The sequence below is a fragment of the Haliotis cracherodii genome, unplaced genomic scaffold (assembly GCF_022045235.1).
Source record: "Haliotis cracherodii isolate W230 unplaced genomic scaffold, xgHalCrac1.p SCAF_6, whole genome shotgun sequence".
Taxonomy (NCBI): domain Eukaryota; kingdom Metazoa; phylum Mollusca; class Gastropoda; order Lepetellida; family Haliotidae; genus Haliotis; species Haliotis cracherodii.
The window spans coordinates 45959048-45984327 of record NW_027266319.1 but is presented as its reverse complement, the minus strand read 5'-3'; the positions used below and the strand labels follow the sequence as shown (position 1 = coordinate 45984327).

The following is a 25280-nucleotide window of genomic DNA, read 5'->3' as shown; positions in this document are numbered from 1 at the left end:
TTCAGAGGCAGAAGTAGGAAAAAACCCAAAGATCCAATGGTCACTTGAGTGTGATCAGGCATTCAACACACTCAAACATGCTATGAGTAATACACCTGTTCTGGCTTATCCAAATTTTGACAAAGAATTTCTTCTCGCAACTGATGCCAGTAATATGAGCAAAGGTTTTGTTTTGAGTCGAAAAGATGAGAAAAATAATGAACATCCAATAGCTTTTGGTGGTAGAGCTCTTCATGGCAGCGAAAAGAACTGGAGCATTACAGAAAAGGAAGGCTTAGCTCTAGTTGAAGCAATTAGATAAATTCGTCCATACCTTGCAAATTCCAAATTCACAGTCTACACTGATCATATAGCATTGAAATGGCTAAAATCCATCAAGGATGCCACAGGTAGGTTAGGGCGATGGTCTTTGGAACTTTCTACCTACACTTTTGACATTGTTCACCGCAGCGGCAAAGCCAATGGAATGCCGATGCTCTCTCACATTGGGAATATGAGGAAAATATTAACTGTAATGATCAGACAGAAGAAGATGCTGAGAAAACAGTCTTCTCAGTAACTTCAACTCAGCAAAGCAAATCAACTAGCAGTACCAAAATCTTGCCAAACACGCATTCATCCACACAGGTCGAACAGACAACTCAGACTGAGGATATTAGCACACCTATTGTTAATCACTTAGAATCAGACACACAGACAACACATTGGTCAGTCACCTTTGAATATGAAAAGGATTATCAGTCAGTACCAGTTAATGTTGTTGCAGCATTACATGCCACAAATGCTGATGTCACTCAAGAGACAATGGTTGAAGTAAGTATAAAAGAACATCCAAATTTACGTCATCTACAAAGGATTTGTCCAGATTTCATCCAACTCTTTGACTACAAAGAGGAGGATGTCCTTCCACAAGATAAAATTTTCGTCAAAAGATTCTTATCGAAGCCAATACTTTTGAAATTGATGAAGGCATCCTACACCGATTCGTTCCACAAAGACAGAGAGGCCATGCGGACAAGTTCATTAACAGCTGGCAGTCCCAAGAACCCTCAGGAATCAAGTCCTGCAATCCTACCATGACTCAGAGTTTGGCGGTTGCCACCACGGGAAAGAAAGGATGCACAACACCATGAGACCTACTGGCCCAAAATGTACAGCGATATTGTTACTTATGTCCAGATGTGTGAGGTATGTCAACAGACCAAGAGGCACTACCATGGCAAGAAGGCACCACTTCGTCCACTACCTGTAGAAGATCTAGAGGTCTTCACCAGATGGAACGTTGACATTCTCGGTCCCCTGCCAACAACACCAGACAAGTACAAGTACATTTTGGTCATCACAGATGCATCATCCAGATGGTGTGAAGCCTTTCAACTTTGGACCCAAGAAGCCAAAGAAGTAGCAGATGTTCTCGTCAGAGAAATATTTTGTCGGTATGGCGCTCCAAGGACCTTAATTTCAGACAGAGGTCAGAACTTCATGTCCAAACTTATCAAAGCAATTTGTGAACTTTTCGCAATTAAATTTACCCATACCAGCCCATGCCATCCTCAAACAAACAGCTCTGTAGAAAGGCTCAATTCTTATATCAATCAATCACTAAAAGCCTATTGTAACAAGTCTCAAAATTATTGGCCCGTTTTATTCCTGGAATCATGATGGCCTATCGGATGGCCCCAAATTCATCAACACAAAAATCCCCATACATTATGCTTTTTGGCCGAGAAATGAGAGCTCCACAAGATGTAGCATTAATTCCATCAGCAAGAATTTAAAGCAAAAGACCCCAACAAAGAAGAAAAACTCTGCTCCAAGTACAACAGAAACACCTGCGAGTCCCAGTACAACAATTACGAAGGTAAATGAAATGCTCAAACAAGGTAAATGAAAAAGTAAACAAAGGGAAAAGAGGGGTGAATAGTAAGTATCACCAGCCAAAATCCAGAAAACAACTTGACGACAGCCAGGTACAACCTCCAAGTCCAACATCAGGTAATCAATCCAAGGATATCCCTCAGGTTTTCAATCCAGAGGACATCCACTCACTTGTAAGTTCCAAGAGAGCAAATGGCAAAATCTACTACAGAGTGAAATGGAAGGATCCAGAAAGAGGAAACACATGGGAGTATGGCATTCGGAGAGAATTTCATCTCAAAAGAAGTATGTCAGGTAAACGACGTAAACGCCCACTAAAGCACATAAGTTTTTCGACCAAAAGGAATCAGCACAAGACAATACAACAGTGTTCTGTCAGAAAATGTCGAGCAAGAGAACACCAAACCATGCGTAGAATTAGACGTCAAACCATATCCGGATAGTCCGAAACACCTACGACAAGTACGAAGTGATGGAATAAAGAGAGTCATGAGCATTGAAATGATTCAAGGAGACTGTTATGTCAAGATCTCGTATACCAACAACAAAGATGATCATGATTACCACACACGCTATTTTGAAAGTGTTCCTCCCCACCTCATACACCGCTACCTTGATGACAGCTGGAAGGATCTCTCTGAGTGGTCCTGTGGAGAAGATAATCCTCCATATGATCCAGATGAACTACCAATTTATAAATCCAAAAGGGATATTTTTCAACATAAAGACTTGGGAAACATCAACACCTTTTACTACCGTGCTACAACCACATACCCCGTAGTCCCAATCAACCATACCAGGATCAACTCCCCAAATATACCTGTAGATGCCAAATGAAAATATTCTTGTGCAAAATACAAAATCTCCTAAATAAACGTTGCAAATCACTAAACAACTATTAGCTGTATCTTGTTATGTTTACTTGTGTCCAGTCTTTTCACTTTGGGTCGCCAGTTGGGAACAAATGGCATCAGCCTGATCATCTGAGTTATTTGTATCACAACAAATTTTGAGCATTGACCTGATCAACCAATCTCAAAAGCGAAGTGAAACGAGCGAACCATAATGAATCGAAATGAGTCAAACCAAAGCAAATCGAACCGTATCACGAATCGAATTGAGTCAAACCAAAGTGAATCGAACCATATCGCGAATCGAAATGAAATGAACCAAACCAAAGCAAACCATACTGAGAATCGAACCCGAAACCGTACCAAAGCGAATCAAACAGTACCGAAAATAAAATGAACCAAATTGAACCGAACCGTATCGCGAATCGAAATGAAATGAACCAAACGAAGCAAACCATACTGCGAATCGAACCCAAACCGTACCGAAGCGAAGCAAACCGTACCGAAGCGAAGCAAACCGTACCGAAGCAAAATAAACCAAACCCTATTGCATTGAACCGAACGAAAATCAAAGCGAAACAAACCAAATTCAAATAAAGCAAACTTAACAACCGAAATGAACCAAAACAAAGAAAAGGCAAACCAAATAGTTACGAAAACTAACAAAGGATTCTAAAAAGGATATACACCTTTCTAACACCTTTTGTATACCGTATTATTGTAATAAATCAATGCACTTGTTATATGCACATGCACATATATGTATTTTTAATGCGTCTAATGATTGTATCCAAAAATAGAAGGATATTACTAATTATTTTTCATGATATACTTTTGTAATTTGCCGCCAATACATTCTTCCTGGTCATGACACCGTTTAGTAATAATTATGTACTGATCTTTTACATCATAATTATCATATTTGTTTTTATTACAGACAAACTGAGGAAGTATTTATATATGAAATATTATTTGAACATGCTAACTCTCTTTTCTTTGTTTCCATGTAAAACCTCCATGGACACAGCCTACTATCTTAAAACCCCAATCCAGGATGTGGAACTCAAGGCCTCCTACATCACCCAAAAACCACCATTACAGTGTGCCAACTTTTACATTATGTTTCCTTATACCATATACCAAAGAGACTCTATGATATTTGTTATTTACTATACCACCAGTTTAACTTAATACATTGCCCATCTCAGCCATTATTATTTTATTTTACACGTTTGGGGTCCAAATATAAAAAGCAAGGCCTATTGAAATTAAGAATGAGCTTTATCTGTATTACAATCATCTGATGATTGTCAAAGCAAACTGGATGTAGACACTGCAATTTTAATGCAATCATCATGATAGAGATTGAAAAGTAGTATGGATATAGTGTTGTAATTTATAAGATGAAATATTCTAGATGCTTATAAGTACTCTTGAATGTGTATTTAAATTAATATATAGGGTCTTCTGTGTCTGAATTTTTTTTGGAAAATTTAAAAAAGGCAATAATTGTATATATCTTTAATTTATCATATTGAAATATAATCATGGTATAGTATGTGGCAACAAACAGCCACCATTCATCCATAAAATCTTTTTATACAACATGCACCAATTAACCCTTAAATTTCAAAATAGATTTCAGTGATTTCCATTGCTTTTATATTGAACATTGTCTTATGATATCTAGTTGATGATATAATTTGTCAGTGCCTGTTTCCCTTACCATTTCTTGAAAACATTTCTCACTTCTCAGAGTTAGATACCTGATCACTACTTACATGTGTCGCTGTCAAAATTCACAACATTGAGGCGACTGGCAACTTCACATTGCATAAGACCTTCACATTTCATGTACCGCATCACCAAACCGCTGTACTGAAATGCATGCATGTAACGTAGCCTGCTCGGCGATACTACAACAAAGTTATGGGTAGTTATACAAAATCTACTTCATGTTCAAACATCAAGGGCATCACTTTCAGTACCGATTGCAAAATGTCAACAAAGCAACCTGGAATGAATTATCATTGTTAACATTTATACTAAGTTATCTTATAATAATTAGATCTACATCAAGTGCTTTTATGAGTTATCATGGTGTAATATTTATTCATCATTTCATATAATTATAGTTTAGCAAGTAATAATTATCATTAGGTAAAATGCATATATAAAATATCAGTAGCTTCAGTTATAGCTTTTTAGATGGTTGCTAGCCTAAGGTAATGGGAGCGCATCTTCTAGAGTTACGTCTACATAGTTTAATTGATTTGAAGCTTTTAGATAAATGCTAGCCTAAGGTATCAAGATTCCATCTCCCAGACAAAGGATATTTATTTAAGTATATCTGTCATCACCTACCGGGCTATATTAGAATAACATTACTTCAATTAAGACTCATTAAGGATTAGCCCCCATACAAGCTCGTCTATAGTGCATTAAGGATTAGCCCCCATACAAGCTCGTCTATAGGGCATTAAGGATTAGCTCCCACACAAGCTCATCTATAGTGACACCCTAATCTCTTTCAAAGCATCCAGTAAATATGTCAACAAGATTAGTGCCAGTCCAACAGGATAAACAGGATTTAGTATTCCCCTCTGTCTAGCCATCCATTTAGCTTAGGACACAACCAATCGTGTATCAACCAATCACATTCCTTTCTATTGTTCAAACTTTCATTAAATACATACTGTAGCCAAGTTCTAGCAGAGAAGGGGTTTGACTCTCTTACCAAGCAGACCTCTCTCCCACAGCCCAGAATGTGTACCGACTCTCTGTGGCACCCTCAGTTATTATCTAAGTATATTGTAAATTGTTAATTGTTCTTGTAAATAAAATTGTGATTAGTCTCCTGTGACTCTGGCTCTTTGCTGACTAATTCCCCAAGAAAACCAGCACGTCAATTGGAAGGTATTGTTCACCCAGAACAGTTCCATGATAATTTGGCGGAGAATCATCGTTTTCGGAACCACGGAGTCCAGGAACTAACTACAACCAACTACAAGAACCCATTGGAGGACATGTCCAACCGTGATCATCTGATGGAATAACAAGCAAGCTGCATCTACCTCTGACCTCAACACTGGATTAAAGACAACCAACTCCTCCAAAGACACCAACAAAGGAAGAAAAAGTCTTCAAATATTGTAAGTAAGTACTACATTGTTGATTACTTGTCTTCCTTTAATTTAGTACGGTACATACTAATAGGTGTCATGGCAAATATGGAGTCTGGTATGGAAAGTAACTTCGAAAGTGAAATTCCAACAGTGTCTTTAGTTACGCCCCTTCCCAAAAGTGTAATTCAGGCAAAATTTGGCACAAAAACAACAAATTGTTTAGTAGATACAGGGGCATCCATTTCTTGTATTTCGTCTGCTTTTCTGAGCACAGCTTTTGAAAACCTTACTCTTGGAAACTCACCCTTTCCACAGGTTAAAGGTGTTGGCGGCGAATTGCATAAAGTGTTAGGTTCAGTTGTGTTAGATTTTGTCATTGAGGATCAGGAATTTTCTCAAAGATTCTATGTTCTGCCTACACTACCAGAAGCAGTGATACTAGGTGAGAACTTCCTTGATGACAATGATGCAGTCTTAGATTATAGCTGTCATTCCTTGATACTTAACAACAGCACCTCAGATAGGCAATATATCAATTTCATAGCCAATTCAGTGCAAGAGATTAGTGGATTAGCAAAAACAATAGATCAGATTTACATCCCCCCTCAGAGTGAAATTCATTTCAAGGTTAGACTATCAGAGGTCAAAGAGGATTCCCTCATCCTCATTGAACCCATTGCTTCCCTCACTGCTCATACTGAAGTAGCAGGTGGTAAAACTCTTTCCAAAGTGAAAAGCAAAACTGCTACATTTAGGCTTATGAATCCCTCCCAAGAAGAAAAAGTTCTTGACAAGGGAACAGTTGTAGGCAAATTTAGTTACATTGACAAAGACTCTGTTTATGCAATCGACTGTGACCAACCATTCATCAGTACCGGTAACACTGACAATGAGAAGAGAGACAATGACACCAGGGATTATGTTAAAATTGCACAAGAATTAGGATTTGATTTGACCAATACACAACTGACTCCAGACCAACAACACAGACTACTTAGATTCTTGGGACAAAATAGAGACATGTTTTCAACGAGTCTTGCAGATTTAGGAAAGACTGACATGCACCAACATATCATTGACACTGGCGACCACCCACCCGTTAAGAGTAGACCATATCGCCAATCTCCTCATCTCCAAAAGATTTGTTTGTGACTACAGAAAGTTGAATTCTGTCACTTTACCAATGTCATGGCCTCTTCCTGTTTTTGATGATGTTGTTGATAACATCGCCAATGCACAAGCTAAGATCTTCTCTACTTTAGACCTTGCTAATGGCTTCTTCCAAGTGCCATTACATGAAGATTCAAAGCATAAAACTGCTTTCGTCACCCATCAAGGCCTTTATCAGTTCAAACGTTTACCCCAAGGTTTGACAAATTCTCCACTTTGTTTTCAACAGCTCATGAGCAAGGTGCTAAGAAAATTGCTTTTTAAGGTTGCGCTGATTTACATTGATGATTTGATAATTTACAGTAAAAACTTTGAAGAGCATCTCCAACATTTGGAGCAAGTATTTTACTAACTGAAACAGGCAAAATTGCAAGCCATCCAAATGCAATTTTGCAACGGACAAAGTTTCTTTTCTGGGTCATGTTTTATCATGTGGAGGTGTTCAAGTTGATGACAAAAAGATTGAAGCAATTAGAACCTTTCCAGTGCCCAAATCACAAAAGCAGATCCGCTCTTTCTTAGGTCTCACGAACTTCTACAGGAAGTATGTGAAAAATTACGCTCACATAGCGCTTCCACTGAATGCCTTGCTAAAGAAGCATTCGGAGGCAGAAGTAGGAAAGAAACCAAAGTTCCAATGGTCACTTGAGTGTGATCAGGCATTCAACACCCTCAAACATGCTATGAGTAATACACCTGTTCTGGCTTATCCAAATTTTGACAAAGAATTTCTTCTCGCAACTGATGCCAGTAATATGAGCAAAGGTTTTGTTTTGAGTCAAAAAGATGAGAAAAATAATGAACATCCAATAGCTTTTGGTGGTAGAGCTCTACATGGCAGCAAAAAGAACTGGAGCATTACAGAAAAGGAAGGCTTAGCTCTAGTTGAAGCCATTAGATCCTTTCGTCCATACCTTGCAAATTCCAAATTCACAGTCTACACTGATCATATAGCATTGAAATGGCTGAAATCCATCAAGGATGCCACAGGTAGGTTAGGGCGATGGTCCTTGGAACTTTCTACCTACACTTTTGACATTGTTCACCGCAGCGGCAAAGCCAATGGAAATGCCGATGCTCTCTCACGTAGGGAATATGAGGAAAATATTAACTGTAATGATCAGACAGAAGAAGATGCTGAGAAAACAGTCTTCTCAGTAACTTCAACTCAGCAAAGCAAATCAACTAGCAGTACCACAATCTTGCCAAACACCCATTCATCCACACAAGTCACACAGACAACTCAGACTGAGGATATTTGCACACCTATTGTCAATCACTTAGAATCAGACACACAGACAACACATTGGTCAGTCACCTTTGAATATGAAGAGGATTATCAGTCAGTACCAGTTAATGTTGTCGCAGCATTACATGCTACAAATGCTGATGTTACCCAAGACGCATTGGTTGAAGTAAGTATAAAAGAACATCCAAATTTACGTCACCTACAAAGGATTTGTCCAGATTTCATCCAAATCTTTGACTACAAAGAGGATGATGTCCTTCCACAAAATGAAAAGAATCGTCAAAAGATTCTTATCGAAGCCAATACTTTTGAAATTGATGAAGGCATCCTATACAGATTCGTTCCACAAAGACAGAAAGGCCATGCGGACAAGTTCATTAAACAGCTGGCAGTCCCAAGAACCCTCAGAAATCAAGTCCTACAATCCTATCATGACTCAGAGTTTGGCGGTTGCCACCATGGGAAAGAAAGGATGCACAACACCATGAGACCTAAGTACTACTGGCCCAAAATGTACAGCGATATTGCTACTTATGTCCAGACATGTGAGGTATGTCAACAGACCAAGAGGCACTACCATGGCAAGAAGGCACCACTTCGTCCACTACCTGTAGAAGAGGTCTTCACCCGATTGCACGTTGACATTCTCGGTCCCCTGCCAACAACACCAGATAAGTACAAGTACATTTTGGTCATCACAGATGCATCATCTAGATGGTGTGAAGCTTTTCCACTTTGGACCCAAGAAGCCAAAGAAGTAGCAGATGTTCTCGTCGGAGAAATATTTTGTCGGTATGGTGCACCAAGGACCTTAATTTCAGACAGAGGTCAGAACTTCATGTCCAAACTCATCAAAGCAATTTGTGAACTTTTCGCAATTAAATTTACCCATACCAGCCCATACCATCCTCAAACAAACAGCTGTGTAGAAAGGCTCAATTCATATATCAATCAGTCACTAAGAGCCTATTGTAACAAGTCTCAAAATGATTGGCCCCGTTTTATTCCTGGCATCATGATGGCCTATCGGATGGCTCCAAATTCATCAACTCAAAAATCCCCATACATTATGCTTTTCGGCCGAGAAATGAGAGCTCCACAAGATGTAGCATTAATTCCAAAAGAAAATTTAGGCCACAACAACAAAAGTTATCTTTCAAATTTGCTTTAGGAGCTGGAAATCACTAGAACAATTGCAGCTGAAAACAATGCTCGGGCTAAGGAGGTGTATTCAGAACAATATAATAGAAAGGCTAAAGAACCAGAATTCGCCCCAGGTCAAAGAGTTTGGCTTTACTGTCAAAAAGTTGAAAAAGGCCTTTCCAACAAATTAACCAAAAAGTGGTATGGTAGCTATTATATCGTCCATACAGGTCCAAATTATACCTACAAACTACGTCGAAGTTCTGACGACAAAATACACAAACCACTGGTCCATGCCAACCGTCTGAAGCCATATTTTGATCCTGCTGATTGTCCACAGTATCCTCCAGAACCATACCTCAATGACACCAGTAACATAGATTCAGGAGTCATGGATGACAATGAGGAACCAGTCAGTGATTCACAGCCTGACAGCAACAATTCCCCATCAACAAGTTCAACTTACCAGGCTACTGCTCAGTCACCTCCACAACAGAAAGGTAAGAAGGTCAATTCCAAAACAAAGGCAGGTACTTCCAGCAACAAGAGTCCGAAGCCAAAGACCCCAACAAAGAAGAAAAACCCTGCTTCAAGTACAACAGAAAAACCTACCAATCCCACGGCAACAATGAAGGAAAATCATGCCACACCAGATTCTAGTGCTCCAACCAAGGTAAATGAAACGGTAAACAAAGGGAAAAGAGGAGTGAATAGTAAGCATCACCAGCCCAAATCCAGAAAACAACCCGACGACAGCCAGGTACAACCTCCAAGTCCAACATCAGGTAATCAAACCAAGGATATCCCTCAGGTTTTCAATCCAGAGGACATCCACTCAATTGTTAGTTCTAAGAGAGCAAATGGCAAAATCTACTACAGAGTGAAATGGAAGGATCAGGAAAGAGGAAACACATGGGAGTATGGCAGCAGCATTCCAGACTCCATTCGGAGAGAATTTCACCTCAAAAGAAGCATGTCAGGAAAACGACGAAAACGTCCACTGAAAAATCATAAGTTTTTTTACCAAAAGGAATCAGCACAAGACAATAAATCAGTCAATGTTCTGTCAGGTAATTCAATGTCAGGGAATGTCCAGCAAGAGAAAACCAAACCATGCATAGAATTAGACGTCAAACCATATCCGCTTTTTCAAAACACCAACGAAAAGTAGATCATGGAATAACGAAAGTTATGGGCATTGAAATTATTCAAGGAGATTGCTATGTCAAGACCTTACATACCCACAACAAAACTAATCATTACCTTACACACTATTTTGAAAATGTTCCTCCCCACCTCATACAGCGCTACCTTGATGATAGCTGGAAGGATCTTTCTGATTGGCCCGTTAATGTAGATAGTTGTCCATATGATCCAACTCAACTACCAAATCTATAAATCCAAAAGGGTTATTTTTCCACATGGGGACTTGGGAGACATCGACAGGTTTTACTACCGTGCTACAAACATACACTATAGACGCGATCAACCATTTCAGGATCAACTCCCCATATATGTCTGTGAATGCCAGTTGAAAATATTCTTGTGCAAAATACAAAATCTCCTAAATAAACGGTGCAAATCACAAACAGCTATTAGCTGTATCTTGTTATGTTTACTTGTGTCCAGTCTTTTCACTATGGGTCGCCAGTTGAGAACAAATGGCATCAGCCTGATCATCTGAGTTATTTGTATCACAACAAATTTTGAGCATTGACCTGATCAACCAATCTCAAAAGCGAAGTGAAACGAACCAAACCAAAGAAAACCTTATCGCGAATCAAAATGAAAACTAAAAGCGAATCAAACCGAATTGAAACGAACCATATCGGGAATCGAAATGAAACGAACCAAACCAAAGAAAACCTTATCGCGAATCAAAATGAAAACTAAAAGCGAATCAAACCGAATTGAAACGAACCATATCGGGAATCGAAATGAAGTGAACCAAACCAAACCATACCGTGAATCGAAACGAAACCGAACCTTATCGCGAATCGAAATGAAAAGTAAAATTGAATCGAACCGAAATGAAACCGAACCGTATCGCGAATTGAAATGAAATGAACCAAACCAAAGCAACCTATACTGCGAATCGTACCGAAGCAAATCAAACTATATAGCAAACCGAATGAAACCGAACCGTATCGCATTGAACCGAATTGAACCAAACGAAAATCGAAGCGAAACGAAGCGAAGTGAAACAAACCAAATTGAAATGAACCCAACCTAACAACTGAGATGAACCAAAACAAAGAAAAAGCAAACCAACAAAACTAACAAATAATTCTAAAAAGGATATACAAAGGTTCTAACACCTTTTGTATACCTTATTAGTGTAATAAATCAATGCACTTGTTATATGCACATGCACATATATGTATAAAGCATCTAATGATAGTATCCGAAAATAGGATATTTTTTCCATGATACACTTTTTTCTGCCACCAATACATTCGTCCTGGTCATGACACCATTTAGTAATACTTATGTACTGATCATTTACATCGTAATTATCAAATTTGTTTTATTTTCTAGTTATTACAGACAAACGGAGGAAGTATTTATATATGACATATTTTTTTTAACATGCTAACTCTCTTTTCTTTGTTTCCATGTAAAACCTCTAATGGACACAGCCAAACCCCAATCCAGGATGTGGAACTCAAGGCCTCATACATCACCGATAAAACCACAAGTACAGAGTGCCAAGACAAGCCAGCTCCACATCCTGATTCCCTGATGACAGCAGAAAGATCATTTACATCATGTTTCATTATACCAAAGAGACTCTATAATAATTATTATTCACTACTACCAGTTTAACTTTATACATTGTCCATCTAAGCCTTAATCATTTTTATTTTACACGTTTGGGGTCCAAACTTTTTCAGACGGAGGGGAAGTTATCATGGTTAACATTTATACTAAGTTATCTTATAATAATTAGATCTACATCAAGTGCTTTTATGAGTTATTATGGTGTAATATTTATTCATCATTTCATATAATTATAGTTTAGCAAGTAATAATTATCATTAGGTAAAATGCATATATAAAATATCAGTAGCTTCAGTTATAGCTTTTTAGATGGTTGCTAGCCTAAGGTAATGGGAGCGCATCTTCTAGAGTTACGTCTACATAGTTTAATTGATTTGAAGCTTTTAGATAAATGCTAGCCTAAGGTATCAAGATTCCATCTCCCAGACAAAGGATATTTATTTAAGTATGTCTGTCATCACCTACCGGGCTATATTAGAATAACATTACTTCAATTAAGACTCATTAAGGATTAGCCCCCATACAAGCTCGTCTATAGTGCATTAAGGATTAGCCCCCATACAAGCTCGTCTATAGGGCATTAAGGATTAGCTCCCACACAAGCTCATCTATAGTGACACCCTAATCTCTTTCAAAGCATCCAGTAAATATGTCAACAAGATTAGTGCCAGTCCAACAGGATAAACAGGATTTAGTATTCCCCTCTGTCTAGCCATCCATTTAGCTTAGGACACAACCAATCGTGTATCAACCAATCACATTCCTTTCTATTGTTCAAACTTTCATTAAATACATACTGTAGCCAAGTTCTAGCAGAGAAGGGGTTTGACTCTCTTACCAAGCAGACCTCTCTCCCACAGCCCAGAGTGTGTACCGACTCTCTGTGGCACCCTCAGTTATTATCTAAGTATATTGTAAATTGTTAATTGTTCATGTAAATAAAATTGTGATTAGTCTCCTGTGACTCTGGCTCTTTGCTGACTAATTCCCCAAGAAAACCAGCACGTCAATTGGAAGTTATTGTTCACCCAGAACAGTTCCATGATAGAATGATCAACTGATCTCACCGCCTCGTTCAAACGGTTATCAAGTGGTTACCTATACAGTATAGCAGTTGTGTCCTCCCTGATGTAACACTGAATTACGGAACATCAATTTCCAGACACGGCAATAGATAGATAATTGTTTAGGCAAAAGATATATTGTCCATACCCCATCGTTGAGTTTGCCATGTGCTCTTTTATTCTTTCTCCCATTGTCCTTTCTGTCTCTCCAACATTTACCACACCTTGAGACTTTCTACATATAATCCCATACACCACATTCCATGTCTTACATCCTTGCCACTGTTTAACCCTGTTCTCTTTGTTGTCCCTAACGGATGTTACAGTTGGTTCAGGGCCCATAACAGGGCATATCTGGCAACATTTCCTTGAACATGTTCGAGTCACTCTTCAATTCTCACTTGCCTCCATTATCTTTTTGAGCTTCCCATGCACTTCCCATGTCTCCAAGATTCCTGCCTCTCCTCTATGATAGAAGTGGTGGTTCACTAAAAACCTTTTTCATTCTTGTGCAGGATACTCATCCTCTGATTAGTAACCATGCTAATGTCGGGATGATAAGATAAGATACGGATGAGATAAGTAACAACAAATGGGACTGTTTCAGTACATGCCTTAGTGATTTTCTCCCCCATTGTGCCTTCCCTCTCTATCTTGTCTGCCCTCTGTAACTGCTTTTCAAGAAACTTCCCACAATATCCTCTCTTTCTAAGTTGTTGCTTCAGTTCTTTTCTGTGTCCTGGGTAAGGGTGGCCCAGTCGTCTAAGGCGCTGCAATTCGCTGTGCAGAGTTGCGTCCCTTGGGCATGCCAGAAACCTATGATTGTGGGTTCGAATCCCGGTTTGCCCCGATTATGTTTCCAGGTTGTCAGCACCATACCCGTGCTTGTGGGTTTCACCGAAGTGGTAAACGTCTCAATCATGCATCACTTTTGGGCTTTCCTTCCACATTAAGCTGACACGCCGCGATATAACTGGAATACTGTTAAAAGTGGCTTTAAACCCAACTCACTCACTCTTTTCTGTGTTGTGTCTCTGATAATCGTCTTCATCACTGCATCATACCCAAACCTGATTGCCATTTTCTCATTACTGGGATGGCTTGATCTCTTATGCACATAAATATGCTTGTCTGTTGGTTTGACATAAAGATCTGTTTTTATGATTGGATTTGTCAGATTGTCTTCATGAAAACAGATCTTTTTGTCAAACCAACAGATAAGCATGCATAATATAATAATTGTTCAATGTCTTTTGTTGGATCGAGTGATCCCTAATGAGACGTCCAATAATATCCCAAAGAGTTTTTAATGGGACTAATTTCTGGACTCTTGGTGGACCAAGGGAGGACTGTGTTGGAGGAAGTGCACTAACACACATGCCTTATGTAGATGAGTATTGTCCTGTTGTCTTAAGTTCCTCCTGACTCTATGCTGGAATGGAACATCCACTGGCTTGTTACACCTCATCACAGAAGCAAATACCTGTCATTCTACCATGTGTGTGTAGGAGCTCTGTTTTGCGATTGTACATTATCCCAACCCAGACCATTACTGATCCACACCTAACTCTCACCTCTTAGATTTTATTCCCATAATTCAATTTTTCACGTTAAGAATGCTTATAGCTAAAATGGATAGAATTATCATTAAACTGCCCGCATTTTATTAAAAATGAGCGGGCCACTGTGACTTGATAATGCCCTCATATTTCTTGACGACGGGCCATTATCACGCCCGTTGTTAGGTGACGTCATAGGATAGGGATAGGTGATGTCACATTCAATAGTAACGTCATCTGGTTTGTTCTATGACGTTTCCATATTGTAAAAGTGGGTCAGTGACATTCAAGTTGATTCCAGTAAATATTTGAAAACCGATATTGTTGTTTCTTTTTATTTGATAACAAATTCCATCCATTTTAGCTATAATAATGGTAACGCTATTTTTCAGGGCATTATCATTTGCAGAAGCCCTTGTTCTTTTCAACTGCCCTCCTTTGTAGGGCAGTTAATAGAACACCTCGGGCTTCTGCAATTGATAATGCCCTGTAAATAGCGTTACTCTTATAGTGGACATGGCTCGAAACTCCTGATAGCATGTTACTTAACCATGTCTAAAACTTGAAGCATTCCTTTTATCTTTTCCATCAACATATGCTGACATTCCACCTGTTCAAGTGACCCGAGGAAGACTAACATTCACGATACATGATTGAGTGAAAAGCCAAGTATTAAATAATTTTTCAGACAGAATTATTATTGAATATATGACCTTTTGGTTTTCAACAGGTTGTGTACCTATATCGTATTTACGACGACATTTGAATAAGAGGAATATCCATATGAGACATCACTACCTTGGTGGTCTTGCAACAAAACCTGTGGCTGCTGCTCTCAAGGTAATGTTTTTTTGCTCACCTGAACTTTTGAATTTTCTGAAACCACAATGCCAATTATGCTAAATCTATGCATTGATGATCCCAACAATGCTGTCAAGTATAATATTTTTGTTTGCGCACCAGTACCCAATACAACTTTCATTTCAAATGCCCTTCTACAGGTATTTATGTTCTCGTTAAGTCCATATCCCATTATATCCCTTCAGCCTTGTTGGGACACGGGTAAAATGTGTCCCCATCACTCCATATATAGTTGTAAGACTAAATTTGGCTACATGTTTGCTGTCAGTTGTGTCCCTGTGTCTTTGGAATCTTGTAGTTGAGGTCACTGGACCTTGGAAGAATGTTTCTTTTTACAAACACACCACATTGACCCTTACTTCATCAAGATGGGTGGAATAGCTGGTCGATTATATCAGTCAACTGTTAATGCTATGGCTTGTGCTTGTAAAATTTGAATTTAGAAAGAATTTCTTAACCACAGATGTTGGAGAGATGTTGGAGACTTCAATCCTGATATACATCCTATATACCCCTGGGGAAGTTTTCAAAGAGATGACATTGAAGGTCAAAGTCACTCGTTATGAAATCAAACAATAGTTATCATTGTGTATAATTCTAAGAATACTACCTCTATTACTTCACAGCCATAATCCTGCATCTTGGCTGTAACACAATAAACTTGTCTAATTTTTCAGGGGCTGAGGGGTAGCCTCGTGGTTAAAGGTTCGCTCATCACGCTGAAGAATTGGGTTTGATTCCCCACATGGGCAAAATGTGTGAAGCCCATTTCTGGTGTCACCAGCCGTGATATTGCTGGAATATTGCTAAAAGCGGCGTAAAACCTCACTCACTCACTCACACACAATTTTTAACAGACATCCTCTTTTACAGCTACCTATCACAAAAGTAGTTTCGAGGGAAACTGCTGTACTACAAAAGCCCAAGAGCGGGAAAATATCACTTCTTGACAGTAACCAAACATCACCAAACATCACCAATGATTTAGTGTATTTTTCAAACAAGTAAAGTTTGGTTTTCAATATTTTAGTACATGTATGGAATCAAGTCACACAAACGCAACAGAAAGCATGCATTCCATGCAAAAGTTGACTTTTATGCAAGCCCCATGCATTTCACTACCCAAGATTGGGTATAAAGACATGTGGGTTAACCGGATTCCATATGCATTGTTTAGCATCGTGCTGACAACATCCACACAGAAAAACAACAAAATTACGCAATTATTCAAAATTACGAAATGCCACGCCTTTCCGAAAATGAGCATCTGCAAGCCATTGGTATGCTTGAAGCAGGGTCGAGTCAAAGTGATGTTGCAAGACAATTTAACATCCACAGAAACACCATTGGTGTTTATGGCAACGTTGGCAACAGACAAATGCAGTCAGAGACCATCCTCGGAGTGGCAGGCCACGCGTAACCAATAATCGACAAGACAACTGGATTCGAACAACACAGCTACGAAATCGATTCCAGCCAGCAACAGTGACTGTTACTGTGTCACTTCTGATTCAACTTCGGCAGTGACTTCAGTTCCTCAAATGTACTGCTTTCATGACCTGGAATGCCCCTACACAGTTTGCAAAGAAAGGGATCGGCTATTATATGCTTGCATTCTCTGTATGAGAGACTGTCGCAACCACCCAAAGAAATATTTGACTGTATATGTCTATGAGAAAATCTCTCCTTGCAGTTTGCACCCTTTGGTCTTTGGAAATGTGTTGATGGAAACTCAGTTTGACAGTATGTATTCAGTTCAGGAAAAGAAGCCATATTGGCTTATTGTTTCATGCTTATGATCAATCATTTAGAGCAGCAGCCCAGAGCACTTTGGTCACTCGAACAAGGTACCAATATCTGAACACAGGAACATTTACTGTGTAACCCAACATATTCATATATGGATGTCTGCCGGGGATCCCCTGCTGCGTGTGGCCCCTGGCCCCCAAAAAGAAGGGACCATTCAAGGGCTGGATCAAACATAGGAGGTACCACAAGAAAGTAAGGGTAAATGAACTGGTTCATCTCACAGAGTACAGAATGGGCCAAGCCAGACAAATATTCCTCTGCATAAGGCCCGCCAGACACACCCTCACCCCACCCCACACAGTTGACCCTCTGTAATCCCTGTGCGCATAATGAAACATAGGAGGCAGAAGAGGATTGGACATCAGCTCTGAAAGTCAACAAATGGTCAAATTTATGTTTTGTTCTTAAAGATGGAAGGATTTTATTGAGATTAAAATCTCGTATTTATGATATTAGGTCTATGAATACTAGTATTGATATCATAGATTAGGCCTATCGTTGAAATGTAATGAAAATGGCATGATTCTGATTCTTGTGAATATATATCTGATCAGCTATGAAGTCCTCAAAGCCTGATAGCCTGATAGCTTGGCTATGGATTCCTACAAGCCCAAACATGCTCAGATAGGCATATGATGCTATGTGCAATGATTTTTATATTCTGAACAACAAAAGTTCCTGTGACATTGAATAAGATTTAATGCAAAGTTATGTTTTTTACCAAATCTGAAAAAATATCGGTTTGCAACAGATAAAAGACTCTGGTAAAGTTGTAAGTGTTCAAATGGTTTAATTTGTCACACTGACTTCAGAAAATGCGTGATTTCATAAAAAAAAACATGAACATGCCAAAATGTCAATTTACAAATCAATAGCGTGTGTGTCCACCTCTGGTTGCGATGCGAGCAACACATCTTCGACTCATGAAATGGACCAGGCGTCGCACAAAGTCCAGAGGGATATCTGTCCATATCTGCTGGAGCATGTTTCGAAGTTCCTGGAGTGTCTGTTGAACATGTGGTTGACGTCGAAGGCGCCGATCCATCTCATCGCACATGTGCTCGATTGGTGATAGATCAGGGGAGCGAGCCGGCCAGGGGATGACATTCATGTTGTTTTGTGGAAGAGAATCCTGAACAAGTCGAGCAATATGAGGCCGGGCGTTGTCATGTTGAAAGGTAATGCCGGGGCCATGACGACGCAAAAAAGGTAGAACAACAGGGCCGATGATCTCGTCACAATAGCGCTGTCCATTGAGATTTCCCTCTACCACTATCAAACGGGTCCTCTGTCTTGTTGTAATCCCACGCTGCCGCCCCAGAACCGATCTTCCATGACACAATGATTGACATAACGTTTACCTCGACGTCGGTACACTCGAATCCGTCCATCGCTGTGGCTGAGGTGAAAACGAGACTCGTCAGTGAATAGAACTTGTCCCCACTGTATGACCGTCCTGCGCGGACGCTGTCTGCACCACTGTAGACGTGCTTGATGGTGGTTTCCTGTCAAAATGGGACGTCTGGCGGGTCTTCTGGCGATAATCCCTGCACATCTGAGGTGGCGACGTACGGTTTGTGAAGATATTCGTCGAAGGCCAGGAATGCTTCTTGCAGTCACTGTTCGAATCCAGTTGTCTTGTCGATGATTATCTACACGTGGCCTGCCACTCCGAGGATGGTCTCTGACTGCATTTGTCAGTTGCCAACGTTGCCATAAACACCAAATGGTGTTTTTGTGGACGTTAAATTGTCTTGCAACATCACATTGACTCGATCCTGCTTCAAGCATACCAACAGCTTGCAGACGCTCATTTTCGGAAAAGCTTGGCATTTCATAATGTTGAATAATTGCGTAATTTTGTTGTTTTTCTGAGTGGTTGTTGTCAGCACTATGCTAAACAATGCATATGGAATCCCGTTAACGCACATGTTTTTATGCATTTTTGGGTAGTGAAATGCATGGGGCTTGCATAAAAGTCAACTTTTGCATTGAATGCATGCTTTTCTGTAGCAGTTGCGTTTTTGTGACTTGATTCCATACATGTACTACAATAATGAAAACCAAACTTTACTTGTTTGAAAAATACACTAAAATATTGGTGTCACAGGAACGTTTGTTGTTGAGTGTTGCAGAATGGTTAATGATAGCCCCTAGTACCACTTGGAAATGTTTTAGGACGATAATCTGTAAAATCTGGTTGATAATTGTGTTTAATAACCTATGATCTCCATTTATTTATCAAGTTTTATCATCTAAAAAGCTGAATTCAGGCCAAATATATCTCCATATTTATCAATTTTACATAGAAGTCTTTTCTTCGTTGACAAGATACTATTGCGTCTGGACAATCCAGCCCTATTTTACCTGTGTATACCTGAAGGGTCAACTTTTTGTGGGTGTCTGGCGGGCCTTATGTAGAAGATGATTTGTCTGGCAATGGGTATTGTGTAATAAGTAGAGTGCAATTGTTCATTTGATGTTGGTTTTATGTGGTACCTCCAATGTTTAACCCAGCTCAAATTTTGGGACCCTCTCTGGGGGGGGTGGCGGACCTTATGCAGAGGAAAATGTGTCAGGTATGGGCCGTTTTGTACTCAGTAACATGTACCTGTTCATCTAAACTTACTTTCATCTGGTACTTTGAATGTATACTCTAGTCAAATTTTACCAGAGTGTCCACTGAGTGCATTAAGGGTCAAATTTTGGGACCCTCTCTGGGGGGGTCTGGCAGGCCTTTTGCAGAGGAAGATTTGTCTGGTGTGGCCCATTCTGTACTCTGTGAGATGAACCAGTTCATTTACACTTACTTTCTTGTGGTACCTCCGATGTTTGATCCAGCCCTTGAATGGTCCCTTCTTTTGGGGGGCCAGGGGCCACACTCAGCAGGGGGCCCCGGCAGACATCCATATATGAATATGTTGGGTTACACAGTAAATGTTCCTGTGCTCGGATATTGGTACCTTGTTCGTGCTCTGGGCTGCCGGTCTAATAGTCCTTACGTTATTCTTTTATTCTTTCATATTTCAGTAATCCCATTTTGCTGTAAAATCAATCAAGTTTGTCCAAAATATAATGAAGAATTAACATCATGCCTGACTGGCTTCTCATACATTGTTTCATTCTTATAGAATCAAATCATAATCCTGGCTGGCATTTTGTACTTTATTGTCATATCCTTTCATCTCTCATTAATCTCATTTTACTGTAAAAGCAATCAATCAAGTTTCTTCATGTATCCATTACATCAAATGAAACTGATTGCATAAAACTAACTTTATGTATAAAAAGTGTGAATGTGAGTGTGTCAACATTATAATTTGAAAATTCAAATAAATTGAAATGGCTGTTTTCTCAGACCCCTCTGTCTGTTTTCACTGACCCTGTTTGGCGTTTTCTCAATATAGCATTGATAGTTCTCCTAAAGGTGCGCACATTTTTGCTTTTTGTCGGTAGAATATCATAGAAGTTGTTATCCATAATACTTCTTGTCATAACTGTATGATTCAAGACTATTCCCTTTTCATATCAAGTTTATTTCCCTCGTGGACAATGATTCCACTCAGAGAACTCATTTTGTATCCTAATTTATTACCCATTCCTTTTAAAGTTTTAATAACTCCCTCAAACACTATTTTTTGCGTTCTCTACATAGGAAGTGTTACAATTTAAATTAATGAACACAGTTGGTGAATGGAATGTCAACATTATGACCTCTTTAAGAAAATCCTTGCACGCAGACACAAATACCATTGATTAATGTTTTGTATAACAACAATAATAATATTTTGAACTATTTACTGAACATGTTATTTTCATGTGTACAAGTTTGTACACTTTAACAATATTTTCTAAATACAGTTTGAAAATCTATCGCTCGTCTTGTAGCGGTCTTGCAACAGCCAAGTCAAGTCTAGCAGGTCGTCATTGAGTGAGCAAAGCGAGTACGTTTGAATTATCAATAACAGGATCAAGACAACATAACAACTAGAGTTAATAGCAACTTCAAGAAACAGTTTTTGAATGGCATTGCTGTTTATGCCCAATTCTCATCCAAACAATTGCTCATAATTATTTTAGCGACGTTTGTTTTGGGCCGAACAAGTTGTTGGGTCATCGCAAACATGGGCGTGACACAAATCAATGCTAATGTTGAAAACACCATTATATATTGTACCGGAAAACTCAGTGCCAACAACTTTGAAATTAGAAGATTTCTTCCAACTGTGCCTTGAGTTGTTTACAGATGAGTTAGGCCCACAGCTGATCATAGAGGGAATCTGAGTCTAGGACGGGAGTGCGCATGTCCTGGCCCAAGACACCACAGGCAAGGTGCATGACATAAGGATCTTGCTCATTTCTTGATGATGTTTGTCGGACACAGTAGCGTAACTGTTGACAGAAGCGATGTCCAGACTCTTGCATGATGTGTGTATGTGCGATGTTGTTACATGTCTGAGGCATGCATGGTCTTTCGCACACTATTGTTAGTCAGACGTAGGTCAGCGGACAAGTTTTGCATGCTGGGCCACGTTTTTCATGATGCTTCCATGTTATGTTTACCACCAGCTGACACTGAAACCAAGCGTCATCACCCCGGTAAACCCCCTAAGAAGAGGTGTTCAGAAGAGGAGAAATTTTTGGGCGCAAAATTTTGTACTTGTAGAGTGCAATGGGACAACGAACAGGGTATTGGGTGTAACCGGGTCGAGTTTTAGTCTGTTTCTTATTGTATTCAAGATATTCTTGACCATCAATATCGGTCTTCAGTGCCATGTCCCCTAAATTCATAATTTGATAAGGCAAGAGAATGAAGGCCAAAAAACATGTTATTCCACCACAAAGTGTTCAGACAGTGTTCCCCCTACAAGGCTGACCAGTTTTCCAAAGTATAATTATTTCAGTTTGCGCCTCAGTGTGTTTTGTTTCTTACAGCGTAACACAGTAACAGAGCATGTGGACCTGGCAGACAACTGTGTTGAGGGAGCAGGGGCATACTACCTTGCTGACATGCTCAAAGAAAATATGTTCATTGTATATTTGGTAATGTTTTAATCAACATTTTGAGTTGTCCTTGAATGCCATATATCTTATGATAAATGTCCTCTCTTCCCTTATTTAGATGTGTATATGTGTAAAAACTGACAATTTCTTGATCTATATCAACTGCCATTGATTCCATGGCATTTGATTGGCTAAGCAAGCAATTACTTTCCTTTATGTTCCAAAACCACATAAATATGAGGCCTCACTCACTAGCAGAATACCTTTGACCTTTCCCAAATGCTGTAGCTGCAAATAATGTCATGCTAGACTTGCTTGTCATGATTTGTAATAGTTTGGCCCTCTGTATGGCCAGTTATTCATGTACCACTGTTTAATTTAATCAAGTGCATCATCTAATCATCATGTCACCCCCCAGTATCTCATTGCTCTATCATAAACATATCAATTGTCAGAAGTTAGTAATAACAGTAAACATACATCATCTCATGACCTCAGTAGGAAGTACATATCATCTCATGACCTCAGTAGGAAGTATGCACATTTACATGACCTCAGTAGAAAGTATGTATCATCTCATGACCTCAGTAGGAAGTACATATCATCTCATGACCTCAGTAGGAAGTACATATCATCTCATGACCTCAGTAGGAAGTACATATCATCTCATGACCTCAGTAGGAAGTACATATCATCTCATGACCTCAGTAGGAAGTATGCATATTTACATGACCTCAGTAGAAAGTATGTATCATCTCATGACCTCAGTAGGAAGTACATATCATCTCATGACCTCAGTAGGAAGTATGCACATTTACATGACCTCAGTAGAAAGTATGTATCATCTCATGACCTCAGTAGGTAGTACATATCATCTCATGACCTCAGTAGGAAGTATGCACATTTACATGACCTCAGTAGAAAGTATGTATCATCTCATGACCTCAGTAGGAGGTCAGCAACCCATGCTTTCCGTGAAAGGAGACTGTGGTTGTTGTAAGAGACAACTAACAGGATTGGATGGTCATGCTTGCTGACTAGGTTAATGCATGTCATCGTATCTCAATTGCGTGGACCCTATGCTCATGATGTCAATCACTGGATTGTCTGGTCCAGACTCAGTTATTTACAGACCACCTTCATATAGCTGGAACATTGCTGAGTGTGCCGTTAAACAACAAACAAAACAAACCATTTTTATTCCCATAACTGTTATGATACATTTCAAGATGATCATTCAGTTTTCTGTGTGCAGAATTTGGCTAATAATTTTATCCGGTCGACTGGAGCAGCAGCATTTGCTGGAATGCTGGAAGTGAACACCACCCTGAAGACACTGTCACTGGCAGGTAGGAAAGTCACAAAAACCTCTCTTAGAAACCTGTTTGGAAAATTTCGCAACAAATAACTCCCCAAATAACTCTCCAGTTTTGTTAAACGGTTCTTTTAAAGCAAAACATAGCAGATGATGTACAGACTGTTTGGCTTCAAATTAGAACGAGGAATTGCAAAATAACTCCAAATCGACAATAGTGTATTAAATGTCATATAGGTGGAACATGTTTGTGCTGTTCCTCCTACCAGTGTGCCCCCTCCGTTCAAAATGTCAACTTGTACACAAAACAACATGATAGGTTCTAAACAACTTTTTTCCATGATGGGAATAAAACAAACAGCAGATATTGTTGGGTACAGGGTATTCATCGCTATGTACCATTTTGACATTCAATAGACTATTCCCCATTAGGAGTTATTTTGCAATTCATTGTTCTTATTTGGAGCCAAACGGACTGTAATACAAGCGTTGCTCGCTGAATCAAATGTTTACTCCTTTTTTTTCATACACTATAAAAACATACACATACACATTTAGAAAATAATTAATTTCACCTTACAATGAATGCTACTGTTTTGCAAATGTTTGTTTTATGACAGTGAGCGGATGATAAGACATCATCTCATGTCACAAGACTTATCCGCAACTTGTGTACATGTATGTTTTTGCTGTTCTGCTGAGCAGCAGGAGTAGGTTAATAAGGCTTTGTTGATTTCTTTGATGGTAGTCATGGTAAGAGCTATGGTTGGTGCATTTTTATTATTATTGATATTTTAGATTGTTTGTTTCATATAGTTAGCTAAGCACTCATGGTGTCAAAAATATGTATTAATTCTAAGAATGCTGAACAAATGTTGGTGACAGTGTCGCAATCTTGAAAATCTTGACAGCTAAAAATTACCAAATAAATAATTTCTAATTAAATGTACTAATATGTGAGAGATGCACAATCATAAACCACTGAAGTTTAGTACAAAATTTAGTTTTCTTCATTTATCAAATTCATTATAATACTTGTGTGATATGCAAAGGTAAGGTACGGACTACCAAACATTGGATGGCTGAGCCAATAATAACAACATGACATGAGAGTGGACTAAATGACTGAGGGCGTGCAGGTGCTAGTGCGCTAGTGGCGATTAGAAACTACTGCTGCTGGCTTAGGGCAGCAACTGCTACCCGGCACTTGTAGCGTACTTATTTATAAGAAACACACGCTTGGCAACTACTGGTACCACGCTGCCAAAAGCAATTACTGCTGCTGGCCTAAGGCAACTGCCCTGCCCCGCCCCAGATAGCATACTTGGAAACTACCGCTGCCTGGCCCAATTCGGAGAACCATTGTGACAGTTACAGCTGACATAACAACTAATGCCGCCGGGCCAATATACGTGGTAATTGGTTGCCCAAAATCAGCTAATTTACAATTCCACAGCTAAAAAGTCATGAA

General features: G+C 39.3%; 1 protein-coding gene across 1 annotated transcript in view; it reads left to right on the top strand.

Annotated features, from left to right (window-relative positions):
* LOC139445621 (leucine-rich repeat-containing protein 74A-like) overlaps positions 1-25280 on the top strand; it is a 582304-nt gene that overhangs the window by 114784 nt on the left and 442240 nt on the right. The window contains exons 5-7 of the mRNA XM_071226790.1: positions 15551-15660; positions 22426-22533; positions 23750-23843. Of these exons, the coding sequence (XP_071082891.1) occupies positions 15551-15660; positions 22426-22533; positions 23750-23843 (312 nt within the window). The remainder of the gene's footprint in view (positions 1-15550; positions 15661-22425; positions 22534-23749; positions 23844-25280) is intronic.